General features: G+C 38.1%; 5 protein-coding genes, 1 long non-coding RNA gene and 1 other non-coding gene across 8 annotated transcripts in view; 3 read left to right on the top strand and 4 right to left on the bottom strand.

Moving 5' to 3' along the window:
• LOC105176240 lies at window positions 51-2,114 on the bottom strand. Its single transcript, XR_848948.2, has 4 exons — window positions 1,567-2,114; window positions 1,363-1,435; window positions 718-934; window positions 51-368 (listed from the first exon to the last, which is right to left on the bottom strand). It is a non-coding gene; the product is annotated as an uncharacterized LOC105176240 (long non-coding RNA).
• Window positions 2,668-2,749, top strand: TRNAS-UGA. Its single transcript has one exon. It is a non-coding gene; the product is annotated as a tRNA-Ser (tRNA).
• Window positions 5,284-6,106, top strand: LOC105176237. Its single transcript, XM_011098969.2, has one exon. The coding sequence runs from the start codon at window positions 5,633-5,635 to the stop codon at window positions 5,843-5,845; it is 213 nt and encodes a 70-aa protein (XP_011097271.1). The 5' UTR covers window positions 5,284-5,632; the 3' UTR covers window positions 5,846-6,106.
• Window positions 6,287-7,504, bottom strand: LOC105176238. Its single transcript, XM_011098971.2, has one exon. The coding sequence runs from the start codon at window positions 6,563-6,565 to the stop codon at window positions 6,359-6,361; it is 207 nt and encodes a 68-aa protein (XP_011097273.1). The 5' UTR covers window positions 6,566-7,504; the 3' UTR covers window positions 6,287-6,358.
• On the bottom strand, window positions 7,609-10,195 carry LOC105176235. Its single transcript, XM_011098967.2, has 2 exons — window positions 9,506-10,195; window positions 7,609-9,336 (listed from the first exon to the last, which is right to left on the bottom strand). Exon 2 carries the CDS (start codon window positions 8,590-8,592, stop codon window positions 8,332-8,334), a length of 261 nt encoding a protein of 86 aa, XP_011097269.1. The 5' UTR covers window positions 8,593-9,336; window positions 9,506-10,195; the 3' UTR covers window positions 7,609-8,331.
• LOC105176236 lies at window positions 10,329-11,301 on the top strand. Its single transcript, XM_011098968.2, has 2 exons — window positions 10,329-10,620; window positions 11,027-11,301. Exons 1-2 carry the CDS (start codon window positions 10,469-10,471, stop codon window positions 11,091-11,093), a joined length of 219 nt encoding a protein of 72 aa, XP_011097270.1. The 5' UTR covers window positions 10,329-10,468; the 3' UTR covers window positions 11,094-11,301.
• Window positions 11,138-12,316, bottom strand: part of LOC110013061 (probable WRKY transcription factor 75) — a 2,204-nt gene continuing 1,025 nt past the window's right edge. The window contains exon 2 of one of the 2 annotated variants that reach the window (XM_020698623.1): window positions 11,138-12,080. In XM_020698623.1, the coding sequence (XP_020554282.1) occupies window positions 11,903-12,080 (178 nt within the window). In that variant the 3' untranslated portion in view covers window positions 11,138-11,902. Of the gene's footprint in view, window positions 12,137-12,316 lie in introns of both variants that reach the window. The other variant, XM_020698624.1, reaches the window with a different exon arrangement.

The raw sequence follows: 12,316 nt of genomic DNA, 5'->3' as shown, positions 1-12,316 counted from the left end.
GGTATAATTGTTATTTTTTAATTTTTTTGTAAATTATAATTATATGTATTATAAATATATGTTAAAAATTATAAATTAAAATAATTATATATTAATAAGCCTAGTTGACCGGTTTGACTAGATTTTAGTCATTGTTTCTAAAAAAATAGATTCAAATTGATCAGGAGTGGTGTGATTATTTATTGGTAATATAGGGATGACTTTTGATATTAAAAATTTCATAAAGGGGTTTTTGATATTTTGTTATATCACAGGGGGTCAAAATGGATTTAACCCGATTAATTTGGGACTATTATTGGGATTGTGCCAATTGGGATAAAGTACTTGCGTTTCCTCTCATCCCGCTCTTCTCTCCTCCTCTCGTCCTCCTAGAAACGAAACAAAAAACCAATGTTTATATTTTACATTATCCACAACATTTACACAACATGATTGGAGATAAAAGCTTGCAAAACCAGTAACCCCAATGCTCAATCATAATCAGATTGTTGTATGTACATAACCACATCAGTCCTCAATCAAGACCAAAATTTTGCAGGATATAAAAGGCCTAGAAGAATTTTACCTTCTTAAGTGCTTCAGCCAGTTAAAAAGATGACAAAAGTTGAACGAAAAAACAAATAACTTACTAGGACATTAGTGTTACATCATCTCATTTTATGTTTGAACATTATAATCATCTCAATCATGATTCACATAGTAAAAGAAAGTAATTACCTTCAGTAGCCTCTTTCCAAGCAATATTAGCTTTCATAAGATCTGCTGCAGCTTCAGCAACCTCAATACTAGCAGCCCCTGTACAATAGCTGTTTCTAACTGTCTGATGGCAGCACTTGTAACCCCATTGATGATCCTTCCACCATGAACCCCAAACACTTGTATGATTGTTTATGTAAACATCTTCTTCGTACTTGCTCTTTGGAAGAGCAGACTCCTGCAAAGTTCACGCGCTCAAGAGGTTAACTAATCTAACAAGAAAAAAACAAACAGTTTTGCAAATCTCTAAGACCACAAGAGGATCTTGTACAGAAGTCTCACATTCTTTGTTTTTTTTTTTTCCCCCTTTATTATTATTTCTTTACACATCTAAGTTCTCATCCACTTATGAGCTACAGACTACAGTTAAGGTGGCATGATGGTTGGCCACAATATCTGACCATAAACATGGCAATTACAAGAAACTCTTTACAAAAACAAAAATCATGCAAGTCTCAAAAATAAGACGGTAACGAGACAACCTTCAAGCCAATAGATACAAGCAGGAAGAAGAATCAATATAGCTAAAACCCAGATCATATACCATGACAGGGTAGAATTAAATACAAAATAAAAAACTAACAAAATAATTCGTTCATAGCTTACAACAAAAGTGATAAGGAATATTGAGCTGCTTGAATTCCAAAGCTTGACCACTCACTCTATTGTGATTATTTCCCTGAAATTTTAAAAAATAAGTACCAGCATGCCATTGTATACACATAATGATACAAGAATAGTACTAAAACCTTTTTTGGCAAAATGCCGATATCAACCTCATCAAGAAAACTATGCGGAAAATGTACTTACAGCAGCCCACGCACCGGCCGAAGTCGATGGGATCGCCCCCTTTTTCGGTCAGAATCTTCTCTCTAAGATTCCGGCGTCGTCCCAATGAATTCCTGGGCATATCATATACCGTTGCAACCCTCTCACCAAGATGAATATTTTCATACCATAAATTTGGATTTTTATTGATCGGAAAGAGTTGGCTCCGATCACGAACTCTGAACGGTTCTCGCCTTGATTCATCGCCATTCGGACGAATTCCTAGCGGACTACCATCATTTGATTCGCCTCATCCTAGCGGTTCTAACGCGACCAGCCTCGCCAATTTTCATCAAGGATTGGCTTAGATTTGAACAATTTCCTTCTCGCTCCGCCGTTCAATGTCATGGTCAAGGCAGTAGAACTCCCTCAATACCGGCCTGTCTAATGTGGATCAAAATGCACTCTCTCATTTTCGCTTTGTTTTTAGGAAGAAGATCAATGGGCAAAGAGATTTAGATTGGAGAAGGAAGGAGAAGAACCAGAGGCAACATTTGGGAATATAATTTGAAGAATGAAGGGGTAAATTAGGGAAACTGTTTTGGAGGCCGGATTGTAATCCAGCATTAGTACAACATAGGACCCAGCTTTGGACGTGAGTCACGAGCTGGACAATTTGCAAGTAAATGGACTACAATCAGCAACTATACCGGATATACTGCTTAATACGTGCAAGTAAACACGGCCTAATCTTATTTGATTGGGTACAATAAGATACTTGTATTTTAAAAGCATTTAATTTGTTCAAGATTATGTTTGGGTAGTTGAATAATTTTGAACTATTACAATTAGAACGAATATTGGGTGATACCAAAAAAGCACTTGTATGTATGATTTGATAAAAAACATTCGATGAATAAACTTATCCAATAATAATCCCACACTTTTAGTTAAGTCAAGTGGTGGTGGCTATACATATTTATATATATTATTAACGTCCTTTTCAACCTCTATTACATTACAAACACCACATTATTATAGTCTTCTGTATAATCCAATTGCGTAATCGCATATTCTTCTTCAAATTTATTCTAGATGAAACTGCGGATGGGGATTAGTATCGCGAACGACAGAGTATTGACGGTCGGTATGTCCGAGTGGTTAAGGAGACAGACTTGAAATCTGTTGGGTTTCGCCCGCGCAGGTTCAAATCCTGCTGCCGACGATTTGCCTGCCTATATTCATTTTTGGTTTTTCCAATCCCCGGGTCATCAAGAATCATGTTGATCATTCATATTCTTTTATTTGATTCTTTTGCTAGTGATGGATGAAAAAGTCAACTTTCAAAAAGAAATGCTGATACTTTTGAAATGGTAAATTACATAATTAAATTGATGTTAAATAGTAGATAAAATTACATTTTCATTCTTGTTACTTTACGGCAAATTTAGTTTTTTTTTTTTTTTTTGGCAATTTTAGCCCTACACTTGACAGATTTAGTCCTTTTTTAATAGATGTAGTCATGCTTTTACAATTTTGGTCCATTGTTAAATTTTTCAGCCAATCCATTGGCCAGAATGCCACGTCAAAAAACACACCATCTGCCACGCAGCCAAGGTTTTTATGGCTTTAAACCTACAATATAAAGGAATTTTCTCCAAATTAAACCCTAGCTCATTCAATATTCTTCTTCAAAGAAGAGGAAAAAACTGCATGAAATTGTTGTGCATATATCTTTTGATAAGGGGGACAAAAGGATGAAAATCATTCATACAGAGGCATAGTCAGATTGATGATTGGACTCACGCTCTAATTCGGCCTGCTCTTCCTCCTCATCTTCTTCTTATTGGTCCCCAAATAATTCTGTATTATTGGATGCCGCTTCTCTTCTTCCCAATTTTTGTGCGTGTATTCTTGTGTGAATTGAAGCGTGAAAACAGAAATTTGAGGTTGTTCGAAATCGAAACTCAGGTATGCAATCTCTGTTATTTGTGTGAATAGGGGTTCTTATCTATTGAATTTACAAAATACTAATCATAATAAAAAATGGCTCAAAAAGGACAACTATTTTCCCTTTTGTTGTTTCACCCCTTGCTCAAACGACTCACAAAGAGGCACAAATTTTGTCGTTGAAAATGAAGTTAAATATTGTAGTTGAAATTGAAGGAGCTAGGGTTTAATTCAGGGAAATTTCTTATGATTGCTGGTTTCTATAAAATCATAAAAATTCTGGCTACATGGCATATGAGGTGCTTTCAACGTGGCATTCCGATCAAATGGATTGGCCGAAAAATTTAACAGTGGACCAAAATTGTAAAAGGAGGACTAAAAATATAATTTTGTCTAAACAATATTTTTCATTATTAACTGATTAAGTGTAATTTGGTAAGTAGCATGATTACTTCAATGAATGAAACTTAAAAATAACTCTTGCCAGACTCGCCCATGCGCGCGCATGCTTGGGCATCTCTGACTTCCCATAACGTCCACACGATGCCTAGACACAAACCTGCGATGCCCACAGTATGCCGACACTGATTACTGATGCTCAAGGCCTGCATGTCCATCCACTATGCAACTTGTCGTGCATCGTCACCCATTCATTCCTCAATTGGCCAACTGTGTACTATGTGTTGCCCATGAGCCCAGTGTCATGGCACCACCACTCGTGAGCAGTGTGTTAGAACTTGTTGAATCTCGTATACATCTCATACTGATCCCTACCAACACTATTTGCAAGTCTAATGTGTCTGTTGCCGCACTAGACTAAAAGACCCTTCAAGGGACTTTTAGTAAGTAGCATGGTTGTCTCTAATGAATGAAATTTAGAGATCAGTTTAGGTTAAAAAAATAAATGTACCCAAACCTAAAAACTTGTCCACTGTTTAGGTTCAAAGAGTTGATTTAGCGATCGTTAGTGACTTTAAATAATGAAGCTCAGAAGGGAGTCTAAATTAAAAAAGACAACACAGTATAATTCAAGTTCCTCATTAATACCATAATGAATGATGTATCATTGTATAAGCTCTAGCAAAAGAATGCAAAGGGAGAAGAAAAGAATAAAAGGAAAAAAGAACTTGTATTATATTATGTTATAATTGTATCAAATTACACTGCAATTAATAAAAATATAATCAATCTTATTTTTGTACCATCATTTGGAAAAAGCTTAAAGAGAGTATTGGTTGGAGGTTGGAGCAAATTGTGTGATCTGTGCTTTTCGTTTTTACGAAAGTGTGTGGGAGATGTCTTTGGTTTGCGGCCGGAAGAGGGCTTTTTTGACATGGACTCCTCCCCAAAACCAAATCCAACCCAATCTAAAATTATATTGAATTTGTAAGTTTTTTATATATTTATCGATTCAATTTATTTGTCATTTAAAATTCTTAAATTTTGTACATACTTTATTAATTTTGTATAATTCTTTTTGATAGAATTAGCGTGAAAAAAGTACATATGAAATTTAAATTAGCTAAGCTTGGGTAATATATGGAACTTATAAATTTGAATTTGAATTGTGAAAAATTCATAAAATATATTTCAAAGTTAAAATATGGTTTTCATACTTAATTTTTTTCCACCAATTTTTCAATTTTCGTTTTATATTGCGACGGCGTTCGATTTGCACATGTTAATAAAATTAATAATTTTTAATTTATTTTATTGATTGCAAGTTCATAAAATATTTTCATTAAATTAATTTTAGTAATAAGTTACTTCAACCCCCGCGTAGGGCGAATGGCGGTTGCCCACAGATATGCTGTTATGGTTAGCTGGTGTTAATAAGTAGAGCTGGAATTTGGTGATGCAGAGAGTTGTTGTGGCCTCTTGGTCGGTCCTGTTAAACATTGATTCAGATTAATCTGCATTCATTTATTTGGTTCGATTGTTGTGAAGATTTCAGAGCAATTCCCAGAGTTGGGATGGGATGAGTTTTATTGTGTGGAGAATGATGCAGCAACTTTGAAATTGGTAATACGTACAAAAGCTATCTGTGTCCAGTCTGTCTGGCACCTAACTTTACCCATTTCCATCACTCGACACTCTTTTAACTACATTTCCAGTCGATTCGCGAACAAAAAAGAGAGCGGAGCAGAGAAGGGGAAAAATGTCGGATTGGGGTCCGGTGTTTGTGGCGGTGGTTTTATTCGTGTTGTTCACGCCAGGGCTGCTGATTCAGATACCGGGACGCAACCGCATCGTTGAGTTTGGCAACTTCCAGACGAGTGGGGTTTCCATACTGGTTCACGCTATTCTCTACTTTGCTCTCATTTGTATTTTCTTGTTAGCTATCGGCGTTCACGTTTATGTGGGCCAATAGTAAACACATGGATTTCCTTGTCTGTAATTTGAATTTTCGTGCTGTATCCGGATCTTGTGTGGATTAAGATTTTCTTTCTTTTCTTATGAGTAATTAAGTGGTGTTGTGGTTTAGAAGTTGTTGGGAAGGTGATGTTGCTTGTGTGGATGTTGAAATTAGATAGAGAGGAAGAGTAAGCAAAAGAGAGGCTCAGAATAGATTTAGTACAACATTCAAACAATCTGTTAAAATTTGATATAATAGAGCATCTTTTTGCTGCAATATTTGAACCTAGGTGTACCTTATTCATACAAATCATATATACTTCACTACTATATATATCTTTTTGTTTCTGGAACTTCACTTTTGTTATTAGAATGTTTCATTAAATATTGTTTTGATTTGATGATAAGACAGAGAGTTTTCAGCTTTTACAAACTTGAATTCCTCTTAACACAAACACACGCAGAAAGGAGAAGCAGCCCCCAAAACTTATGAACATCAAGGAAACATTTCATACAATTAAGTTGGATTTCAGGCATAGATATGCAGATTAAGTACGATGAGGAAGAGAAAAAGAAGCAAACCATAGATAACGGTGTGAAGCAACATGGACACAACACTGGTCTTCATGTTAAGAAAATCGACGGGCCTATGCTTTCCGGGAAGCTGGAACACTAATCCGGGCGATAGGAATGCAAATAGTGCGGTGGCTATCAGCAGAGCCGCGTAATCCTTCATTCTACTTTGAAGTTTGAAGTCTGTCTTCTCTTTTTCCTTAATTTAAGTTGGTGTAGAGGGAGATGGAGGGCAGAAAATTAAACAATAATAGCAGCTTTAACTTTTTCTACAGGTGGATATGTTTGTTAAATGTCTGCTTTTGGCATCACAAAAGCATGAATTTGGGATTGGGAGGAGAACAAGTGGACAAAAGCAGTAGCGGCGATTGTGCTTCTGATGGTTGACTATCATCATGTGCTTAACAAATGATTTAAATTTGACCGAATCGAGTTTGAGTTAGAATTTTCCATACCCCTCACTGCACAATAAGCACCAGAACAAAGAACACGGTGGGAATCAATTATAGATGGGATGGGGCTTTAGTTAGAGTAAGATGGAAGGGTGAAGGGGGATTGGTGTTTGTGGAATAATTAAAGATGCGGGCAGGCGGGGGATTAAGTGCTGGTTACTGCTTCCAATAATATCCCATCTCTACGAAAAGCCTTTCAATTAGTCAATCCAATCCATAATAATGTAAACCACTTTATATGTCCCTCCCCCAAACACTATACCATTACTGCCCACTCTCCACTCCCTCCCTATCTTGTCTGAATCATGTCGTGTCCTGTCGTCTCGTCTCCTCCCATACTCTTGATGGGCCGGGTGGGGGTTCGATAGTTCGATGGGCCTCCTCCTCATGGACTCTAATTTTTCATCACCGTTGGGCAGGCTGAGGTCCATCCAATTACAAAAGGCATCGGTATGGGTATCGCGCTCTTTCTTTCCAACGCACGCTTTGTTAAAACTATATTCTTTTCTTTTTGCTCAAACTCCTCGTATCTCCATCCGTTCCCCTTGCGGTTGCGTTGTCCAAAAGCCACCACACCCCCGCTTCTTCTCATACTTGTAATTTAGAAGAAACTGAATTAATGGCGGATTTGGGGCCAGTCCTCGTCGGAATTGTACTCTTCATACTGCTGCAACCCGGCCTACTTTTTCAGTTACCGGGAAACTACCGCCAGGTGGAGTTCGGAAGCCTGAAGACCAACGGAAAGTCAATTGCAATGCACACATTCATCTTTTGTGCTCTCTATGCTATCATGACCCTCGCCGTTCATCTTCACATCTACATCGGCTGATGGACGTATACATACAAAAATTGTTCTGGGGGTAACATTTTCTTTTTTTTCCTTTTATCGGGTTTCGCCTGCAGTTGCATCATGATCGGTGAGGCGCCTTGTGTTCCTCCCACAATCTTCTAATTATGAGAAATATGAAGCCATTTCGCACTTTTCTTTTCTGTTACGTGCTTAAGTTTTTCTTCTAATCATTCTTCTCCCCTCTTTTTATTAATTGTTTGCAGTTTCCAATTAGTAGGCTTATTTGAAACAGAAGGTGGCTGATTCATCAGAATATTGGGTTTTTAGATATAGTTTTATACGTGGCTGCAACTTAATAATTAAGCTAGCTAGAGACTGGATTTTATATAGTGAAAGCTTTTGTCAAGCTCCCAGCGAGGTCAAAATAATTGAGGAATTCATACCATTCTGGGCAGGAAGCAGCTGCAACGATTCTCATGGAAACAAGCTTAAATTTTCACATTGCTATATATCAAGTAACGAAAATCAGATGGATGGTATGTAGCTAGGAACAAGTAGATGTATCTACTACGTACGTCTCACAAGAAGCTAGAAAGACAAAGCAAAAGCAAAAGAGGGAACTTAATTTAATTGCACAAGATAGATATAATAGTAGTGTTGAAATAGTTAGTATTGAATAGTATAAATCTAGGCAGCAGCATGTATATGAACTCCAATGGCAACAATCAAGATGGTATAGATACAAAAATAGAGAACCGCATGAACCAGGATGGAGATCCCACTGGTGTACATGTTGCCGAATTCAACCACCCGCGCCCTCGCCGGCAACTGGAATAACAACCCCGGCGACAGCAGGATGAACAGAGCTACCGCCACCACCACGGGCCCCCAATCAGGGTTCATTTTCCCACGTACTTGCTCTGGATTGTATGAGTATGTTTGTGACATAATTAATAATGTTTGATAACGGAACTAAATGTAGATAGCTAGCGAATTGTGTTATGCGCTATGGTTGTTGGAAATTATAAGTAGGCGGTATGATGTTGTAGGAAGTGAATTGGTGGTGACATTTCTTAAGCGACAAGGTGTGGAGGATGCTAAACTTGAAGGGCAATAGAAGACTCTAGGATTTCAAAGGAGGGAAAGTATATTTTGCATGGGTAAGGGTCATACTCATGGGTAATTGGGTTGTTACTTCTTTTTCATATTTTCCCAATAATTGAATACATGGATCATGTTCCTTTTTCCATTGCTTTTCTTGGGATTTGCCAAGGTGGGAGCTATCTTATCAAAAGAACATGAAGAAAAAAGCAGGTTCTTATTACAGTAGTCTTGGGCGGGCTTATCGGACTGTCAATGGGTTCTTATTTCTGTTCAAATAACGTAGAAGAATTTGGGATCATTCTAGACTCAATTAATGCTAAAGACAATCAATACGAGGAAGACATGCTCTGATCGATTTTACAGACAGGCAACCAACACATGGTTCATGGTATCAAGTTGTTTCACGCATGCTAATTGCTATGCTAGCGGCTATACCTGTACATTCCAAAAGTGGCATTCTATCCTACTTCACTCTGGCTGTCAAAACTTACCTCTAAATCTAATTTTACGTACTACGCTTGCCAGCTCCTCTCCTAATCAACTCTGCAACTTTGTAACATCGTATCCCTCAGCCTGAAAAATTCCACACTGCAAATCAAATGCGTACGATTAATATACACTCTCACCATTCATAAATATGTACAAAAGTGATTAACAAGAAATACAATTTATGCAATAGACAATAGTTAGAAAGCACAAACAACACAAAAGAGAATCAAGAATAGAAAAAACGCTTAAGTTTGAATTTGCTATGTACCTGGCGCAACCTTATTGCAATCAGAGAGCGGCCAGCAGAAAATGGTACGAGCAATTTCCAACAGTTTGGAAACAATCCCCGCAAAGTAGAAGAGCAATACCAACATAAACACCAGTGGCATCAAAACGAATCCGATGAGGAAAGTAACTATACCGAACAGCATTAAAGCAATAGAAATCCCAGTGAAAAGCAAGCCGAAAGCGGCCGGAGAAATTTGAGGGCGCTGCGAAGACCACGAGGATAATAAAGAGAAAGTGGGAAAGGAGATAGGAAGCGGAGGTGAACGGAGGATGTGAAATATCATGGAGCGAAGCTCTTGGAGACCTCTTGTTTGCTCATCTTCTTCTCTCATGTTTCCTTCTTGATATATCAAAAATGCATGCGCCGGCCGGCCTTTGTTGTATTTGCTTTGCTTCTATCTATTGTGAAGGAATTATAGAGTTAATGTTGGAGACGAGACGAGGCGAGGGAGAAGCGGTTCTGGATAAGAAGAATTTGAGGAAACGAAGGGGCGGTGTGTTGGATTGGAAGAAGCAAAGCGGCGGTCCGGTGTCCTGATTCGAGGTGAGTTGGAGTTGGGAGCAACAATTATAGGATAAGGATCCATCATTCTTCCCCAATTCACATTAATTAATTTTTCGTCGTTCTTGTGCTCATCACCAAAATCAAAGCCATGCAAGCTGTGCTGCTGTGCAATTTGTTTAAGACGTGTATGTATGGGCCATACGGTCTTAGCCCATATAACAACCTCAAATTTACGTGCCGGTGTCAGATGGCTGGCCCATCCCAATATCATATACAATTTGTTCACTTCAGTTCCATTCCCAACCCAACTTCCTCTCTTCCAACAAACACTTGAATTTATTTTTCAAAACCCTACAGCATCCATCGTTCATTATCATTTGATTCTTTCAGTTTCAGTTACCCCCATCTGGAGGGAGCCGAATTAATCAATTCCCTCAAATGGCGTTGACGAATTTTATACTGACTGTCGCCGGAGTGAGCGCCGTGGTGTTGCTGTTGAGAAGTGATGTCAAACAATCAGCTGCCATATTCCGCCGTAATGTTCGCCATATCCGTAACTGGCTTGAAGAAGAGTCCGCGACCGCCGCTAAGTACGCTCCTCAATCCCCTAACCTTAATTCATTCATAATCTTTGTTTCTTTTTCACTTCCGTAAAATGTGATTTTTGAATGGGGATTTCTTGCTTAGTTCCCAGCTTGGGCCTGCCGAGTTCTCCTCTATTTATTACCCATCTGCTGCTTAACTTTAAGCTGACTCACAATACCATGAAAGTTTGTCATCTCAAAATCAATGTCTGATTGTTGGTGATATTAACACTGTGATAATTTTGTCAGAATGCTCACTGCAAAGTTCCCCACAATAGTCAAATGCTTGAGTGTTTCTTTAACGGACACAAGTTACGAACTTGTTATAATCTTAAGCCATTCTAGCAACTTTTTATCATCGGGGAAACATTGGAGGCTACTGCTGATTTTAAGCTTTTTCTGCTCATTGCAGGGAAATAGAGAAAGCAAAATCAAAAGAGATACCTGGCAAAGATATTCCTAAGGAAGACAAGCACTAGACCTTATTCATGTCCGGGAAACAGCATATTTTTTAATTTTGGCCCTGCCCACATTGTAATTCTATACAATGCATATGGAAAAGCTCTTGCTGCTCAGTTCAGGAGTATTTTGCTTTCGTCAAATTCTGTTTCCTCTGTCACAGTCTGGTTCTTATAAATCTTGTTGCCTACTGTACATCAAATTCAAAAGTTGCTTCGTTTTCTTCGATTTTGGTTTTGGCCAATTCTGTTTCTTCTGTCACAGTCTGGTTCTTATAAATCTTGTTGCCTACTGTACATCAAATTCAAAAGTTGCTTCGTTTTTCTTTGATTTTGGTTTTGGCCAGGCTTTAGTGGATGATCCATCGTAATGTTTCACTCTAGCTAATAATGTTATCGGAAGGGCTACTACTTGACGCGGTGGCAGAGATTAACTTTCATGTATAAATATAGAGCCGGTGGAGTTGGTCGTACACATTAGTATTGCTTGTTAGTAATAATCATTATGGTTATTTGGTTAGACTTTCTCTTGGTCTTGACAAATATTTGAGCAGCCACTTTAATCAAAATTAAGATATCAACAAATGTGCCTGGTAGCTGATCTAATTGCAATTGTGTTATATTCTCCTACAATAGTATGATGCACGTGTGTGGTGTGCAATCTGTAGTAAGCTCCTGTTTGTGGCTTTGGATGGTTGAATTGAGTTCAAAGTGAAATTTATGTAAAGGTATTATATTGTTGGACAAATTAGAAATTTATAATTCTAGCATTCCCTCCACTATGTATGTTGCAGGTATATTCTACTTTGACCATCAATAATCTAGAGGGTTCAGAAAGGAGGATAAATCTGCATCTGGCTGAGAATTTGTTCAAAATTGTCAGTGGGTTTTTCGACAGGGTGTATGTGCATTCCTTCGTAAGTAGTCGCAACAATGCTTTCATCTCTTGATAGCCGCTGCACTTGCTTCTTCACATAGCAGCCTTGGTGAGTGCACCGGTAGTAGCTTCTGCAACCACATCGCCAGTAGTATCTGTTACTGCTTTATTTGGGTTTTTCCAACTTCTGCTCTATCACTACTTCCATTAATACATGAAAAGCTTAATCCTTACAGACTGAAGAGAAAGATGAAAATTGCCAGAATCAGAAGTTAGAGAACCATATATATGGTCTGCTTTATCAGGGAGGGCTTTTTCGATTCTCAAAGACATGATCGGTTAATTTCTCAGAACAACCTGCACGGGG

Source organism: Sesamum indicum, linkage group LG13, assembly GCF_000512975.1.
Source record: "Sesamum indicum cultivar Zhongzhi No. 13 linkage group LG13, S_indicum_v1.0, whole genome shotgun sequence".
Lineage (NCBI taxonomy): Eukaryota > Viridiplantae > Streptophyta > Magnoliopsida > Lamiales > Pedaliaceae > Sesamum > Sesamum indicum.
Note: the sequence above shows the minus strand (reverse complement) of the source record. Positions and strands in the feature narration are given on the sequence as shown.

Excerpts from the sequence above, each read along its gene's own strand:
- LOC105176237 (XM_011098969.2), top strand. The coding sequence starts at position 5,633 with ATGTCGGATTGGGGTCCGGTGTTTGTGGCGGTGGTTTTATTCGTGTTG.
- LOC105176238 (XM_011098971.2), bottom strand. The coding sequence starts at position 6,565 with ATGAAGGATTACGCGGCTCTGCTGATAGCCACCGCACTATTTGCATTC.
- LOC105176235 (XM_011098967.2), bottom strand. The coding sequence starts at position 8,592 with ATGTCACAAACATACTCATACAATCCAGAGCAAGTACGTGGGAAAATG.
- LOC105176236 (XM_011098968.2), top strand. The coding sequence starts at position 10,469 with ATGGCGTTGACGAATTTTATACTGACTGTCGCCGGAGTGAGCGCCGTG. Across the intron at positions 10,621-11,026 it reads GAGTCCGCGACCGCCGCTAA|GGAAATAGAGAAAGCAAAAT; the intron begins GTACGCTCCTCA and ends TGCTCATTGCAG.